This window comes from Lampris incognitus, chromosome 9 (assembly GCF_029633865.1).
Source record: "Lampris incognitus isolate fLamInc1 chromosome 9, fLamInc1.hap2, whole genome shotgun sequence".
Taxonomy (NCBI): Eukaryota; Metazoa; Chordata; class Actinopteri; order Lampriformes; family Lampridae; genus Lampris; species Lampris incognitus.
The window spans coordinates 33,973,867-33,989,368 of NC_079219.1; the positions used below are offsets into that span (position 1 = coordinate 33,973,867).

Below are 15,502 nucleotides of genomic sequence, written 5' to 3' on the forward strand. Positions count from 1 at the left end.
CATCTACCAGGTGACTGTCTGCCTGTGCTGGCTGTGTGTAACTCTGATGCATGGCTGTCAGAGAAAAGCTTTGTTTTGCAAGACCACCAGTGTACTTTTGATTTGAGTTCGTTGACAATCGCCTCTGTTTTCTCTGACAACTATGCTCTCTCTCTCTCTCTCTCTCTGTCCCTCTCTCTCGCTCTCTCATCACATCTTTTACCGCCCACTCTCTCCATTTTTTCTTCCATCACTTTTACCTTCTGCAATAAGTTGTCTTTTGCATCCTGGTGCTTCAAGGACGCCACATTGCACTTCTGAGTCATCTCGACTCATAGTTGGAACATAACAGACTTCGGTTAAGGAAACTTGCCATTAAGTAACCCCAATGAAATACATGCATTCACACACGCAACACTTCAATAACTAGTTAAGGTTGTTAAAGTTACTTTTTTTATTATACCCAGAGAGTTGAATCAGTTCATCTGGACACAACGTTTACTGGGGCCAGTAAACGTGTCCAGATGAACTGATTCAACTTTCTGGGATTTCCTTACCTGGATTATTGAGCATGCATCAAGACTTTTTTATTATTAGTATTACATTTTTGAGGATGTAGTCTGATGTCTTGTACAATCCCAGAATTATATCATAAATTGTATATAATTTTTACAGTCAGTTTTAACATGAATAATAACAGGAAGTATATAAATGAATAGATAAATTATTATTATTATTATTATTATTATTATATTATTACAATGTAATATAATAAATGTTAATTTTGGTGTTAGTATAATCATATTTGCTCTGTTTGATTGTATTGGTGTTTGTTATGTTACTTCGTGAGTCCTTTTCTTCCTGATATAAATATACTGATTGCATTGTTTCTGAGGCATGTGTACCAGTGGGTTTCTAGGAGGGTCCGTCTTGTCTTGTAACCCTGTCTGCCGGTGTTTTGTGTCTGCCTCTGTTTTTCTCCTTGTCACCATAGTGCTCTGTCTGTCATTTCCCCATCGACCTGTCTCTCTGTCTCACTTTTGTTTTGTCCTGTGCCTCACAGTGTTATCCCGGTTGGTGGTTTGATTTTCGTTGGGTGGGGGATTGGGCACTGTGTCCAATCATCTTTCTTCTTTTTTTTCCCTTTTTCTTTTTAGCTGTCATTCATTGTCTGTAATAATGTCAGTTGATGTGGTGGTTGGGTCAGTAAAAAAATAAAAAAAAATAAAAAAATAAACTCGCTCACCCATTTTCCGCTCTTGACAGCTCTTTTCTTCCTCCCCTCATCTGCTCTCTTGTTTATTTTTTCTTTTTGATCTCTCTCTTTTTGAACTGGCAGTCTCTCTGTTTAGGTTTTTGTGTAGTAAGAGCTATTAAAAGCCCTAAACCCTTCTCGCTCTCTCTCTCTCTCTCTCTCTCTCTCTCTCTCTCTCTCTCTCTCTCTCTCTCTCTCTCTCTCTCTCTCTCTCTCTCTCTCTCTCTCCTCTCTCTATCTCCCAGGCTAATTTGGCAGTGCAGGAGAACCGTCTGGCTCTGGCCAACGTGGACCTGCAGAAGGCCCAGGCCGAGCTGGATGCCAAGCAGGCAGAGCTGGATCTCGTTCAGGCAGAGTATGAGAAGGCCTTGATGGAGAAACAGGTCAAAACATGCCTCTCTTCCTCCCTTTGAATAATGTTGACTTCAGTGGGTGTAGCACATCATTTTTAACACAAAATTGATTTTCTGCCCCAGCTAGCTTGAAGGAGCTGTCCTGAAGTGGTCTAATGCAAAGAATAAATTAGAAATGGGCATGCCATCTTTTGTCATCAATTCTGACTGTCTCATTCAGTCAAATAGTACTAACAACATGTTTAACCAGCACACAAACACTATCTAACATTGCTCCATTCATGCCAAAGCAAAGCAAATTCTATTCTCTAGAATAGGACTCCTTTAAAATATCCTTTCAGGGGGTGCCCTTGTAGCGGAATGGTTACTGCGCATGCCATATAACCGCAACATCCCTGGTTCAACTCCAGCCAGTAACCTTCGTTGGATGTCATACCCATCTCTCTCTCCCTTGCTTTCTGTCTGCTGCTTCACTAGCTCTATGCAAGAAAGTAAAAAATACCATGAAAATAATCTCTAAAAAATAAAAATAAAAATTCGACTACAGTTTCTCTGACCTGGAATTCAAAAATGAAATACTGATATCACAACTGCTTGAGCCCATGACTTACTAAATAGCTTTTGAATGCTTAACATTCAAGATCCAGCAAAATATATTCGGAGAATAAGTTGTATTTATTGAAACCATATTCATGGTCTTCTTGTAATCACAAAATAATATTTCATTTGAGAAGATGTTGTGTCACATGTTGTAAATACGTGGCACAAATCGACCTCCATGAATCCCTTAATTTCATATTCCCTTGCTATGCCAAATAACTTCTTTCAATCTCTTCTCGAAGGAGACTCCCTAAAGTTCCATTTAAAGATCCATTAAATTAAATATAGTTGATCCATTCAATTAAATATAGTTAATGAGCAAATGGAAAATGGTTGAAGAGGAGAACACATTAAGCACAAGGGAACACATGTTCACCTGTAGTCATGTATAACTTTTCATAGTACCAGCATCAGTATAGTATGACTATAATGTAACTACCGTTGCAATCAAAATTATTCAACCCCCACTGCAAATTAGATTTATTGGCAAAATTTACAAACTGTCAGCTGTTTGCAATAAACAAATCAAACTAGAACAATTTAAATAGCTCAACACAACTAATATTACAAGTGGTTTCTCCAAATTCAACACAAAATACCACTTTTAATGACTACTGCAGTCTCAAAATTATTCAACCCCTTCATGACAAGTGTCTTTAGTACTTAGTAGAGCACCCTTTTGCTGTTATGACCTGCTGCAAACGTGATGCATAGCCAGACACGAGCTTCTGGCAGCATTCCTGACGAATCTTAGCGCATTCCTCATGGGCAATGGCATACAGTTCACTAATATTCTTGGGTTTGCGTGCTGCAACCGCCTTCTTCAAATACCACCAGAGATTTTCTATGGGTTCAAGTCAGGCAACTGTGATGCCCATTCTAGAATCTTCCAGGACTTCTTCTGAAACCAAGCCTTGGTGGACTTTGAGGTATGCTTGGGATCATTGTCCTGTTGGAAGGTCCAATGGCACCCAAGCTTCAGCTTCCTCACAGACGGGATGATTTTTTCTCCTAGGATTTCCTGATACTTGATTAAATCCATCTTGCCCTCCACACGCTGCAGGTTTCCAGTGCCAGAGGAAGCAAAGCAACCCCAGAGCATCACCGAGCCACCACCATGCTTCACTGTAGGCAGGGTGTTCTTTTCAGCATATGCTTCATTCTTCCTCCTCCAGACATACCGCTGATTCATAGGCCTGAAAAGTTCCAGTTTTGTTTCATCGCTCCACAGAACAGAATCCCAAAACCTTTTTGGCTTATTTATATGGTTTTAAGCATATTGGAGCTGACTTTTCTTGTGCTTTTGGGTCAGTAGTGGTGTACGTCTTGGAGTTCAGGCATGGAGCCCTTCAGCATTTAGTATGCGCCTTACTGTGCAAACTGCAACCTCAGTGCCTGCTGCCACCAAGTCTTGCTGCAGGTCTTTTGCAGTCACTCGAGGGTTTTTGACCACTTGCTTCCTCAGGAATCTGGTGGCAGCTGTTGATAGCTTCCTCTTCCTGCCACGTCCAGGTAGTCTAGCCACTGTTTCTTTAACTTTGAACATGCGAACTATGCTTCCAACTGTATCTCTAGGAACAGTCAGTGCCTTTGCTATCTTTTTGTATCCTTTTCCTTGTTTGTGCAAGGCAATGATCTCTTCTCTTAACTTTTTGGACAATTCTCTTGACTTAGCCATATTTCTAACAGGCAATCAAACGTCACTGTCAACAAACCCCTAGCCAGTCCACGTATTTGATGTGTTCTATCTCAAGCACACCTGATGCAACTAATGAAGCCCTTGATTAGTTGCATCAGGTGTGCCTGAGACAACACCTGATTTGCAAATGTGTACTCTTATGAGGGATTCTATTCAGGGGGTTGAATAATTTTGAGACTGCAGTAGTCATTAAAAGTAAAATTGTATGTTGAATTTGGATAAAACCCTTATAATATTCGTTTTATTGAACTATTTAAACTGTTATTGTGTAATTTGCTTATTGCAAACAGCTGAAAAATTGTACATTGTACACAATCTGTCAATTTTGGTAGCATTTGAATGAAGACTTGTGGAAATATAGATGTCAATTGATTTTAAATATTTTGAAAAATATAGAGTGACGGACTTCTGGATTGACCATAGGTTGCAGTGAGGCAAACTTGTCTCACATATCAGTGGATGTGCTGAAAATGTTCAGCTCTGTAGGATATATGGGTGAATTTTTTTTTTCTTTTGAAGTTTGGAATGTGAAATGTCTAGAAATCTAGATTTGTTTTAATAAGCTACGTTCACATTAATCAAATCACATTTTATGCATCAACTGAGTCATGACCCAAGATCATGCAAACCGAATTTCATACAAATCCAGGCAGCCGATTGATTACAAGATATCAACTTTTTGCATTTGTGGCGCCCTCTAGAGGTTACATGGATGGATGGATGGATGTTTAAATTGTCAGGTTGATAGCTCGACGCGTTCATGAGTTATTGATTTTGTTTTTAAATTAGCTATTTCTCTAAAAATTGATTGGCTTGTATAATGAAACAGTATGGTATATCAAAAAATCTGAAAAGTAAATTTTTACAGCTTGGTTCAGCAATGCTCTGCACCAAATTTGGTGACAAGTGCTCAAAATTTGTAGAAGTTGGGGGAAAAAAACAGATTTGGACAAAATTCAAAATGGCGGGAAATCTTTTTCGGCTCAAATGAATCTATTTTTAGATTAATTAGGACCCACAGGATGCAGGAAAAAAAAATCTCTGTGATGTACGGTTCAAACGTAGGCCAAGTAGTGAGTGAGATTTCCACCCTAACTGCCACATTTGGGAACTGTAGCTGTTATGTTTTCTGAGACCCAGATAATTTTAGGGCAGAAAAATAATAATAATCCTTACAGATTCATTAGGGGTTCCAGCAGCTTGGCTGCTCGGACCCTTAATAAATCTTTTTTGTTTACAACCTGGGTGTTATTTTTTTAATTGTTTTATTCACTAACTTTACAACAGCGTCTGAACACGAGTGACAGACACTTTTCAAAAAGGCTAATTTAACCCAATTATCTAAATCACATATTTGGAAAATGAAAGTGCAAGTTAAAGTTTGTTACCTGAAATGTCCAGTATTATCAACAATGGTCAATTGCGTCACTGAGCTACTTCCTGGTTCAACCTACAGGAATGAGGAGCCAATACCTACTATGGGTAGTAGTGACCATCAATAAGATATGTCGCCAGCACAACTGAGAAGTCATAGATGATGGAGAATCATGTACACAGAGAAACTAGAGTTTTGTTTTTGTTCTTTTTGTTTATTTAAAGGACATGTTTATTGCTTGTTTTCAGTTGCCCTGTAAGTCCCCATTGTTAAGCCGTGTCTAGTAGCCCGTGTCAGTAACTCTCCAAAATGAGCCGATGAGTAAAATGACATCATAATCAGTATGCATAATGGCAAAAATAAGTCCAAAGTTGTAAAAAAAAAAAAAAAAAAGAGAGAATTATCCTTGAATTATCCCCTAGTAAATTAAATTAATGGATTTGGATAACTCTTCTTAAACAACCGAAAGAACTTTGATAATCCTCCAAATGAAATTAGTAATTAAGAGAACATTATACTCTTCCTGAGAGCACTGCAGTTATAAGGGCTATTAGAATTAGAGAGCCTCCTTGTTTTCATAAACAATGACCCATCACTTAACATTGAGATCTTTGGGTTTCCCAGGTGCATGTTTTTGCGAGTGTGTTCGCACCACTCAGTACTCCATGTCCCCTCATTAATAACAGGATGAAAATGAAACCGTGCATGCATCAATGTCAGCTGATTAAAGAACATCTGTGCAAACACAGTTTGGTAACTGACAGGCTGTGTTGTTCACCTTGAGAATCTAACCATGTGCCCTTCCCGTTTGTCAGCATTTAAGGCACAGGCGATTGTGGTCTTTGCTATGCTTCATGAAACAGCTCGTATCACTGAAGAAGGCTTTGTTGCTGTATAGGTAAACAGTCAGACTCGTTATTATTGTCTGTGAGATGTTGATAAATCAATAAGTGCCCTGATGGTGCTGTTTTATTTTTGTAAGATGAACAGTCAGCCCCCCCAAAAAACCAAAAAACCCAAAAACAAAACATGATAACTATCAGACAAGTTGATTTGTGAGGGTTGGAACAAAGATTGACGGGTAAATTGGGAGCTTTGCCTTCAGCTCCCTCTTCACCACAACGGCCCGGTACAATGTCCGCATTACTGCTAATGCTGCATCAATCCACCTGTCAATCTCCCGCTCCATCCTACGCTCACTCGTGAACAAGACCCCGCGATACTTGAACTCCTTCACTTGAGACAACAACTCATCCTAAACCTGGAGGGAGCAATCCACTATTTTCTGGTAGAGAACCATGGCCTCAGACTTGGAGGTGCTGACTCTCATCCCAGCCATTTCACACTCAGCTGCAAACTGCCCTCCAAGAATCACCACCTTAACGTGGTGGAGGAGTTTGGGTGTCCCGGCGATCCTGGGACCTGTGTTGTCAGAGGCAATAGCTCCTGTAGGGTCTCCCAAGGCAAATTGGTCCCAGGGGAGGGGCCAGACTAACAACGATTCCCAAGAAACCCAATGAAAGTACACCAGCAGAGCTACAGCACCTCATCCGGAAAAGGGAAACCGGGGCCCCCTCCTGGGGCCAAACCTGGGAAGGAAGCTCACCGGTGAGCAGCTGGTGGTCTGGACTTGGCCCATGGGGCCCGGTCGGGCCCAGCCCAAAAAAACACCACCCACGAGGATGAGCATTGGGGTAGGGTGCAATGCAGACTGGGTTACAGGCAAAGGCGGGGACCGGGGCGTGCCGACTTCTGGCATCACAGATTGGTCCTCAGGATGTGGAATGTCACCTCTCTGGCAGGGAAGGAGCCTGAGCTGGTGCGGGAGGTGGAGTGGTACCAACTAGATATAGTTGGGCCCACCTCCACACATAGCATGAGCTCTAGTACAAAATTCCTGGATGTACAGATACTTAGATATTTATTTGGCTTCATAGATCTGGATGTTGGGTGATTTTTTTTAAATTATTGTTTAGCAGCACAGAGGACAGAGGTGGATAAATGGAGTGATGGGTGTTTGGATGGAAGGTTGAACATAAACTGACAGACAGCTGAATAGGGGATGAAAAAAAATGTCAGAATGCTGCAGAATTAGCACGATCAGGTTTTTCCTGTCTTCCCTTTAACCTTTCAGACTCTTCTGGAGGATGCTGAACGCTGCAGACACAAGATGCAGACGGCGTCCACCCTCATCAGTGGTCTGGCTGGTGAGAAGGAGAGATGGACAGAGCAGAGCAAAGAGTTTGCTGCCCAGACCATCCGCCTTGTCGGTGGGTACCAACATGTGGTTCACTTCATCATGAATTGTATTGAACATGAAGGGGATTTTATATATATATATATGTTATTGAAAACCTCATTGTATGACAAAAGTCATACATCTGGCTTGTCATTCTTTGATTGTCATTGTATGCTTGTAATGTGTCTATGTTTTGACTGCATGTAAAGTGGTATCACTTATTTTTTCTTTTGCTGGTTGTATCAGTTCAAAATTGTGTTTCTGTTTTTGTAATGCGTCAGTAGCGACTGACCACGTCAGTGCTGACACTTGTGCACCTGTTTGATAAACAGAACAGATTCTTATATTGACTTACATTGATAAGGAAATACAACTTAATGTTATGCTCGGATAAATTGTTTTTTGTGACATTTGAATTGACTGATATAGAAGTTGACTGACTAGTGAATCTCAGTATTTTAGATTTGAATTGTTGACATAATTATTTGTAGCCACAATACTTCACTTCAACCCCGGATAATGGATTTTTTTACTTGTTTTCTCGAGCATTAATCCTGCTTATTTTTGTTAATGTCATGGTAACATGTTTTGCCATGCATACATCAACGTGCACCTATAGCATCCTTTTTTTGTTGTTGTTATCCCCCCCCCCCCTTTTTCTCCCCAATTGTATCCAGCCAATCACCCCACTGCCAATCCGGGGAGGGCTCCAGACTACCACATGCCCACTCCGATACATGTGGAGTTAACTAGCCGCTTCTTTTTAACTGACAGTGAGGAGTTTCACCAGGGGGACGTAGCATGTGGGAGGATAACGCTATTCACGTGGCCGACCAGAGGAGGTGCTAGTGCAGCGACCAGGATACATACCCACATCCGGCTTCCCACCCTCAGGCACACCTAATTATGTCTGTAGGAATGCCTGACCAAGCCGGAGGTAACACAGGGATTCGAACCGCCGATCCTCGTGTTGGTAGGCAATGGAGTAGACCGCCGCGCCACCTGGACACTCCTTGCAACCCTTATTTTATCCGTATTTAATTTTCCATGACAGGTGACGTCCTCCTGGCCACGGCGTTCCTCTCGTACTCTGGCCCCTTCAACCAGGAGTTCCGCAACCTTCTGCTGAGTGATTGGCAGCGGGAGTTGAAGTCACGCCGCATTCCCTTTGGCAATGGGCTCAACCTCACGGAGCTGCTCATTGATGCTCCCACTGTCGGCGAGTGGAACCTCCAGGTCAGACAGAGGACTGTACCAAATAAGATATCCTCTCATTTGTGAGAACTAGTTGATACAACCGTCAACATGTTAAAAATGTGCACAGCAAATATGTCTACATGCTAACGGCATATTCTGCACTTTAGGCTACACAGTGAGAATCTGTCTTGAGCAAGCTCAAGTGGAACCTCTTAAGATAAATAAATGAAAAATCAGTATACCTGAGAGAGAGGAGCTTGAATGATCCATGGCAGGTGTAGAATATAGATGGTGGAACTGGACACACATTTTCCATTAAAAAAAAAAGCCTTTTGAATTGGTATTATACTTCACGTACTCCCTGAGCCTTGCATCAGTGCTTTAGTGACTACAGTATAACTATGCCAAATAACTTCATCATCAAACATTGTTATTTGATCGTTAGTGCCATGGTATTTTTCTACTTAAAACTTTGTTTAAAAAAAGACGCCTCAGGTTGTTGAGTGGTGACAAAATCGGCTGCTATTGATGCATGTAATATTTTGGTCAGTACTAAATCTATTGTGTATTTGAGATGGAGCAGAATTTTAGGATAAAGAATCAATGAAAGTCAAAAGGGAATTAATAAGAAAATAAACTTGATGATGTAAGTTGAGTGACCTGTAGCAGAGAATGTCATCAGATGTTTGTCTTTCTTGATAACACAGGGTCTCCCCAACGATGACCTGTCCATCCAAAATGGCATCATTGTTACCAAAGCTGCCCGCTTCCCCCTTCTCATCGACCCCCAGAACCAGGGAAAAATCTGGATCAAGAACAAAGAGGGGAAGAATGAACTGCAGGTATGGCCCCCTTGGCTCTTTTTCATCACTTTAAACATGAGAACTAGCCTTTGCAGCATCTATATTCTGTGATGAAAACTAGGTCTTTATTAGCAATGACAGAAAGTCTAGATATGCTCTGATGGCAGAGCAAGCTATTTCACAGCTATGTCACATGTCTTACTCTTCGGATGTCATAGATTCAAAGTTAGCTCATGTCATGTGTGTCATAAGTAATTTTCCCCCATTTCTCTCTCCATCATTCACGCTCTAATAAAACAGAACTGTCCGGTAAAAATTTTTTAAAAAAAATCTCTCAAGTATAGTGAAAAAAAATACCAGAAATAAAATGCAGGTCAGTTCTCTTTGTCTTTTTCATCCCCACTTGCCTGAGAGTATATGAATGATTTTCCCTAGGTTTCTCAACTTCGGCATGACTTACTGCCCTAGGTCTTTTCCATTGTCTAATCCTTCCTATTGTACCACCTTTTCAGCAGGTATTGCAGAATACTAAAGGCATGCACAGACCAGCCAAGGTCACTTGCTCTATTAAGGGCAATTTCTTGCTGGGTGAAATTATTCTGCAATCTTTTGACTTTCTTGGCAACCCAGCCTGGTTGCCAATTACAAAATTTCACAAGCAATGGTTTTAAAGCCATCCTCCTGTGATCTCATCAGCCCATTCTCATTTATAAGCTGAAATAAAAATATCTCATCTGAAAAAGTGATACAGTATCGGTTCCATTTTTGCAGGACTGTGCATTGCAGTGCAGCATATGAGACTGAAAGTCCCTTACTGAGCGACAGACTGACTGACACCCAGTTGTTGAAATGCATATGCAGGAAAGGTTCAGAATTACACTAGTAGTGAGAGTGGTGTATACACACACAGACACACAGATGAGTTTCAAGGGTGCAAAGGGGAAAGGTAAGTGCCCACTGTGCTACAATCTAGTAATCAACAGTGAATTGACATTTTTGTGACTTTTTCATTCATTCCACCTTGATTTATATCACAGAGGGAATGGCCTCTCTCTTATAATGGTGTCAAGAAAACAGTTAAAAGAAGACGGTGACAAGTTAAAATCAGAAAATTGAAACTATGGATTAAAACAATCAAATTTCATAGAGCAATAAAGGTTCAATATAAGAGTAAATATCAAAAAGTTATTACACTCAAGTTGTAAAATGTGGAAACCAGAGATTAAAAGACTAAAAAGAACATTACAGTCAAATTTAAAATTGCTATGTAGTAAATTAATTAGGTCCAGAAATCGCTAAATTTAATCACTACGAATTTAATTTCCTGATTATCAAGGCGACAGCGGACTAATGACCAATAGCAAACATTGTAAATAATATCCCTTCAAAAAACAAAACTGTTCTGGCCGCACAGTATTTATATTATGCGTGGGTTTCCTCCGGATGCTCCGGTTTCCTCCCACCATCAAAAAGACATGCATGTTAGGGTTAATACTTCTGTCTGTGCCCCTGAGCAAGGCAATGGAAAGAAGAACTGGAGTTGGTCCCCGGATGCTGCAGCTGCCCACTACTCCTATACAATAGGAATGCAGCGAATTCAGGGGCAGCCAGGAATCCGCCGCAGCAGGGAACCGAACCCGGGTCTCCCACACCACGGGTAACTGCGCTAACCAGTCAACTAAAGGGTCTGACCCGTTAGCCAAGGGCTAGCGAGTCTAGTCATCCGTGGTCATTACACTATCCTCCTCCTTCAGGAAGTGCGTCCCCGAGCTTCAGCATATCAGCTCCCTCACGCCCCTGGACACACGCACTTCCAATGGCCTCACGGTCTCACCATCGCACTTCTGACACCAATGTAGCGAATTCAGGGGGCAGCCGGGAATCAAACCTGGGTTCCCCATACCACGGGTGACTGCGCTAACCAGTCAACTAGAGGGTACAATTTGTACATTTAATTTTAATTTAAGTTAAATTAAATCAAAATTAAATGAAAAATAATGGCACAGTGGCGCAGTTTTGAGTGCGGCCGCCTCACAGCAAGAAGGTCCTGGGTTTGAGCCTCGAGGTAGTCCACCCTTGGGGGTCATCCCGGGTCGTCCTCTGTGTGGAGTTTGCATGTTCTCCCTGCGTCTGCGTGGGTTTCCTCCGGGTGCTCCGGTTTCCTCCCACAGTCCAAAGACATGTATAGGTCAGGTGAATTGGCAGTACTAAATTGTCCCTCGGTGTGAATGTGCGTGTGTGTGTGTGTGTGTGTGTGTGTGTGTGTGTGTGTGTGTGTGTGTGTGTGTGTGTGTGTGTGTGTCAGTCAGTGTCAGCCCTACGATGGCCTGGTGGCCTGTCCAGGGTGTCTCCCCGCCTGGGATGCTGGGATAGGCTTCAGCATCCCCGCAACCCTTAGTAAGGATAAGCGGTTTGGAGAATGAATGAAATAAAATTGAAAATTAAATTAAATTAAATTTTAAAATTAATTTGTAAATTTAAATTAAATTACATCAAACATTAAATTAATTTAAATTTTAATTGTACATGTAATTTGTACAATGACAAAATAAAGTGGATTCTTCTTCTTCTTCTTGATTTTGATATACTTTATTAATCCCCGTGGGGAAATTAACGCTCTGCATTTAAACCATCCTAGCTGTGTAGCTAGGAGCAGTGGGCAGTCACCGTGCAGCCCCTGGGGCCCAACTTCAGTTCTTCTTTCCATTGCCTTGGTCAGGGTCACAGACAGGAGTATTAACCCTAACATGCATGTCTTTCTGATGGTGGGAGAAACCGGAGCACCCGGAGAAAACCCACCGCAGACACAGAGAGAGCATGCAAACTCCACACAGACGACGACCTGGGATGACCCCCCCCACCCCCCACCCCAAGGTTGGACAACCCCAGGTTTCGAACCCAGGACCCTCTTGCTGTGAGGCGACAGCATTAATCGCTTCTTCCTCCTCTTCTTCTTCCTCCTCCTCCTCACCAAGAGATTCACTACAAAAAAAATAACTGAGTTCATCAACTCGGTCATTTCCAGTAAGGTCACTTACTGGGGGAGGGAGGAGGTGGGGAAGCTAACAAAGTTAAATCTAAACAGTTCCAGCGTAGTTATCATTCAAATCTTACTGAACAGTTTTTAAATCGCATTGATAATGCATCTATATTTACCCTCCAGTGCAAGTCAGGGGGTAGGAGGAGCACACAATGACAGGGGGGTGTGCACTCATGCAGTTTTCTGGTTGTTTAAAATCCCTCTCAAAAGGAGGCTGTTTATAGTTCATAAAGCTATAGTAAAGAAATTGGGAGACACTGCTGTGCACATTCCCGCTGAATAAATTTTTAGTGCCTTTTTTGTCCTCTAAATAAATGATTTGTTGGCATGTTTAATGGAAGCAAACTTTAAACTTGTTTTCCTTGCAAGTGACACCAATCTTCTTAAGGAGCTTAGCAAGCTATAGCTCACAGTGTTATGTAGGCAGCAAGTACTCTAGCTTCCGTTTTTTCTTTTCTTCTTCTTTTTGTTTTTGAAGATTAAAAACTGAAGAGTGATATTTAATTTGGTCATCATACGCACTGACACTGTTTAACATCACACAAGTACTCTCTTCAGAGGAAAACCAAGTTTTTCATCTCTGCTTCCAAATTTTGCACAACATCCGGACTTGTTTTCAGAAATACGTTATAAAACCAAAATTCTAATACTGTTCGGTCAAAAAAACCCAAAAGTCAGTCGGTTAACAGTACACTTTTCCTGGTCTCAGATCACCTCGTTGAACCATAAGTACTTCAGGAACCACCTGGAAGACAGCTTGTCTCTTGGACGTCCCCTGCTGATTGAAGATGTCGGAGAGGAGTTGGACCCTGCCCTTGACAATGTCTTGGAGAAAAACTTCATCAAGACAGGCTCCACTTACAAGGTAATGTGATAAAATGACCTGCCAATAAGACCTTTTACGAGTAAAACTTTTATCTTGAAAATGATGTAATTTCCTTAAGGTGGCTTGGATTTGGCTGGTGATCTGTAAGGGTTGACACAATACCAAATTTTTTTTTGCCAAACTTATATACATGGGATTCAATTAGTGTAGATGTTTGGGGCCATACTTGTCTGTGGAGGGTGGCTGACTACTGGAGAGGATAATATATATATATATATATATATATATATATATATATATATATATATATATATATATACAGAAGTAAAAATGTAAGCTTTGACTGGATGGCGAGGATGAAATCTGGTATTGAATTTCATTAATACTTATCTCCAGTATTGCACTGGAGATAAGTATTAGCGAAAATAAGAATACAAAAAAAATTGACAACCCTATTATCTCTAATTGTAACGCCTCATGACATGTCTAACCTTAGGAATTTATAAATATATGTAATATGTAAAGTATAGGTGTAAATATTTCAAGGATTAATATAAAATGTTACATCAGCCATTTTGCAGTTGCAGTCATTGAAAGTGAGCACCACCAGTGGTTTAACACGAGAATGACCGGGATTTCACTCCTACCCACAACGACCATGGGCGGTCAAAATGACCGGCGGTTTTTAAGCTTTATAATCTGTCAAGATAAATACCCAATTGAGATATCAAGGCATTGCATATGTTAGTATGTCTGTTAAGAAATGACTGACACCAAAATTAACATTTTAAAACTTTAATACTATTTTTAAACAATTTAAACTTCAGAGAGCCATAGTTGAACTTGAATAGCAGAGTTGAAAAAGTGAAAATATTACCTGAAAAACAACATGGAAAACACATATTGCTAATCTAACAAATGTAACAAGGCCTTTAAAACGTGAAATGTAAAAAAAGAACTGAACGTTGCAAAGGAAATGACACGAACAACACACGTCATAAATAGTGACATGACACGCACGATGACGTGCAAATTACGAGCGGTCATTTTGACAGCTCATGGTTGTTTTAAGTAGATCTTATAACTTTTTTGTGCAATTGGTTTAAAACTAATTTTAATGCAAATATATGCAATTTTAGGAGCATCCAGGGAGCGGCAGATCTGTATCTTTTTTTCTCTTACAAAGTTATTAAACTTTGAAAATCCAAAACGGTCAAAATGACCGCCTTGGTCATCTTAGTAGTTTTTAATAACACACGTTGTTGCGAAATGGTGAGCGTCTCGAACCGTTACGACCATATCGAACGACTCGGAATTCGATCCAGTATCGTCCCACCCCTAGTGATGAAACATATCTGTCAATAAACGTTGTATCCAGGTGAACCGGTTCAACCTTCTTTGATTTTCTTACCTGGATTATTGAGCATGCATCAAGACACCACAGAGGACTATGATGTGGTTGTTGCAGAGTGACTGTGGGTCGGCCTTTGGGTTGAATTGTGTTATGCTTGGTGTGGCGGCAGGCTGTTAGGACAGAGCGCTGTTATAAGGTATTGAATTGTGAGTGCTAAAATAGCTGTGATATAGACTTAGTTTAGCTGTTATGAGGATGTGATGACATGATGAGAAATGATCTTTAATTATCCACAGGAGCAGAAATAATTATCTGACTCTAATTGTTTCTAGCTGGCACAAAGAAATAAAGCGTGTTTTCCATTAAAATCTATTCGACTTACATAACTCCCTCACTGTTAATATATAACAGAGCTAAAACAGATTCTTCACCATGGCCAGTTACTTGGTCTGATTAACAAGTTTTTAATGGAACGGGTTCTTTGACCAAAATAAGACCCTGGAAAACTCAGACGTGGCTGCACTACTTTTCAGAAATTCCGCTTAACAAAAAGAAATGCAGTGGTTGTATAAATTGTCCATTAGGGTTCTTTTCGTAGCTAGACGCAGGATTAGTGGCTTTTTTTTTTTTTTTGATTTTCCCCCTTTTTCTCCCCAATTGTACCCGTCCAATATTCCCACTCTTCCCAGCCATCCCAGTCGCTGCTCCACCCCCTCTGCCGATCTGGGGAGGGCTGCAGACTACCACATGCCTCCTCCGATACATGTGGAGTCGCCAGCCGC

At 40.9% G+C, this 15,502-nt stretch overlaps 1 protein-coding gene across 1 annotated transcript in view; it reads left to right on the top strand.

Moving 5' to 3' along the window:
* dnah5 (dynein, axonemal, heavy chain 5) overlaps positions 1–15,502 on the top strand; it is a 274,534-nt gene that overhangs the window by 195,954 nt on the left and 63,078 nt on the right. Inside the window, exons 68-72 of the mRNA XM_056286379.1 lie at positions 1,480–1,617; positions 7,396–7,531; positions 8,555–8,736; positions 9,405–9,539; positions 13,250–13,405. Of these exons, the coding sequence (XP_056142354.1) occupies positions 1,480–1,617; positions 7,396–7,531; positions 8,555–8,736; positions 9,405–9,539; positions 13,250–13,405 (747 nt within the window). The remainder of the gene's footprint in view (positions 1–1,479; positions 1,618–7,395; positions 7,532–8,554; positions 8,737–9,404; positions 9,540–13,249; positions 13,406–15,502) is intronic.